At 59.9% G+C, this 2,132-nt stretch overlaps 1 protein-coding gene across 1 annotated transcript in view; it reads right to left on the minus strand.

The window, feature by feature from the left end:
- The window catches only part of CHD6 (chromodomain helicase DNA binding protein 6), a gene marked incomplete at its 5' end in the record, with an annotated part of 41,674 nt that extends 41,060 nt beyond the window's left edge, over positions 1 to 614 (minus strand). Inside the window, one exon of the mRNA XM_009070418.1 lies at positions 115 to 614. Coding sequence (XP_009068666.1) covers positions 115 to 614 — 500 coding nt within the window. The remainder of the gene's footprint in view (positions 1 to 114) is intronic.
- Between the last annotated feature and the right edge of the window lie 1,518 nt (positions 615 to 2,132).

Below are 2,132 nucleotides of genomic sequence, written 5' to 3' on the forward strand. Positions count from 1 at the left end.
CTTCAGCACAAGCAGCCTGCACACCCAGCGCTGCTCTCACAGCTGCAGCTCCTGTGAGCCCACAGCCCTGCCCACACCAGGCACAGAGACAGACAGGGTCACACCACCACCCACCTGCTCTTCTTGGGTCTTGCTCTGGCGGCAGGCTCAGAGCCACTCTTCTTCTCTTTAGGCTCCTTGGGGGCTTTGGGTTCCCGAGGTTTCCGAGGCTTCTTGGCCACCTCCCTCTGCTTGGGCTCCTTCGGCTTCTTGGATTCCTTCGCCTTTTTGGGTTCTTTTGGTTCCTTAGGCTCTCTCCTCCTCTTTGGTTTCACCTCCACAGCTGCTTTATCTCCCCCTTCCTGCTCTCCCAGATCCTTTTTCTTCCGTTTCTTCTTCACCCCTGTGCCCCCACCCCCACTGTCCTGCATCCCGTTCTGGGCGCTCGTCCGCTTCTGGGGAGCCCCGTTGGGCTCCTCCTTCGGGCACTGGCACTGGCTGCCCGTGTTCGTGGCCGTCACTGTCACCTGGTGGGGCACCTCGTCCTGCTCCTCACTGCTGGCAAAGGTGTCCTGTGTCTTGTGCTCCCAGGCAGCCGACATTGGGGAGAGGCTCAGAGCTTTTAAGCTTGGCAGCTGTGAAGAGAACAAAAAGGAGGTGGGTGAAGCTAATGCCACAGCTGGGAAGAGCAGGTACTCCAGGGGGAACCACAGCCCCACGAGGCTCTAATCACCCCATGCAGCATATGGGGACTATGGCTAATGGCCACCATGAGCAGATGCAGCTCAATGGGGAGGACTCGCCTTCCCTGCCTAAGAGGCTACAGACAGAAGCCTTTCAGCAGCCCCACCAGCCCCACAGGTCCCAAGCAGAGGCAGCTGGCTGCAAACACTGTCCTGCCTTTGATCCAACACTCCAAACCCCACTCTGCTGAGACCAGAGTGACCTGTGTGCCCAGGCTACCTCCTGCCTGATGCCCAAAGCCAGGGATTGTCCCAGCAGGGCAAAGAGAGGGAATTAAGGATGTTTTGCAGCATCCAGCAAGAAGTGGGCCCCCAGGTCTGTCTGGGGCACAGCCTGGGGCAGAAGAGGAGGCTTAGATCAGCACTGTTCCAGGGAGCTGCTGGGTGCTGGAGCTCCTTCCAGCCCAGGAGAACAGAGCTGCTCTTCCTGCTCTGGCTCTCCTTTCATTTCCTGCAACCTCTCCAGCACTGAACACTGAAAGGAATACAGCTGTCCCTCCAGCACTCTTGGCCATGGCTGGCACGAGCAGACGGCAGCACTGAAGGGCCCAGCTCTGCCCAAGCAGCAGCAGGAGTGCCTGCAAGAAGGGCCCAGGCTCACGAGCAGTGACCTCGCTGCTGAAGGGCAGCCCAACCCAGCAGTGCTGGTAGGGCACAGCCTGAGGAAGGGAGCTGTGGGTGACAATTTGCAGTGGGAACCAGTAATATCTCTTGCAGCAGCTGCCAGAGCAGGAGAGAGCAAGGGGTGCACAAAATACCGAGTGGAAGTACAGCTCTGTGCAGGAGGGACAGGGAGAGGAACATGTCAGGGTCCCCAGGCAGTTCCCATCCCCAGCACCTGGCACAGGCAGCGCCTGCCCCTGCCCGCACACTCTCCTCCCTGCCTGTGACCAGGGGCCATCAGAGAGCAGCTGGGGCCACGGCCAGCACCGATCCATGTGGCACTGCTGGGAGCTCATCTCTGCTGGGTGCCCAGGCAGGTCTCTGCACACTGCCCTGGCAGCACGAGTTGTCTGAGCTACTCCTCTGACCCCACAGTGTCAGAGCAAACCTCACAGCTCTGACACGAAGTGGCAAACTTTGCACCCACAACCACCTGAGCTCCTCAGTTTAACACATGGCTTGGCCATGACCAGTGGCCACCGTTGGGCTGGCTCAGCACTGTGGGGCTGGCAGAGCAGCATCAGACCAAGCCCAGCAGCATGACCAGGGCTGGAAAGCTGGTCTTACAGACTGGTGGCTGGTGGCAGTGCCATGAGATACGACACAGGACTGTCCCACCAGCCGGAAGGTGGCACCTCCTCACAGGGAAGCTATGGGATGGCTGGTACCAAGGTGCCAGGCAGCACCATGCCTGCAGGGACAAGGACAGTGTGCCCAGCACCCTGCACCTACTACTGCCCCAGGCCA

Source organism: Acanthisitta chloris, unplaced genomic scaffold, assembly GCF_000695815.1.
Source record: "Acanthisitta chloris isolate BGI_N310 unplaced genomic scaffold, ASM69581v1 scaffold3792, whole genome shotgun sequence".
Taxonomy (NCBI): Eukaryota; Metazoa; Chordata; class Aves; order Passeriformes; family Acanthisittidae; genus Acanthisitta; species Acanthisitta chloris.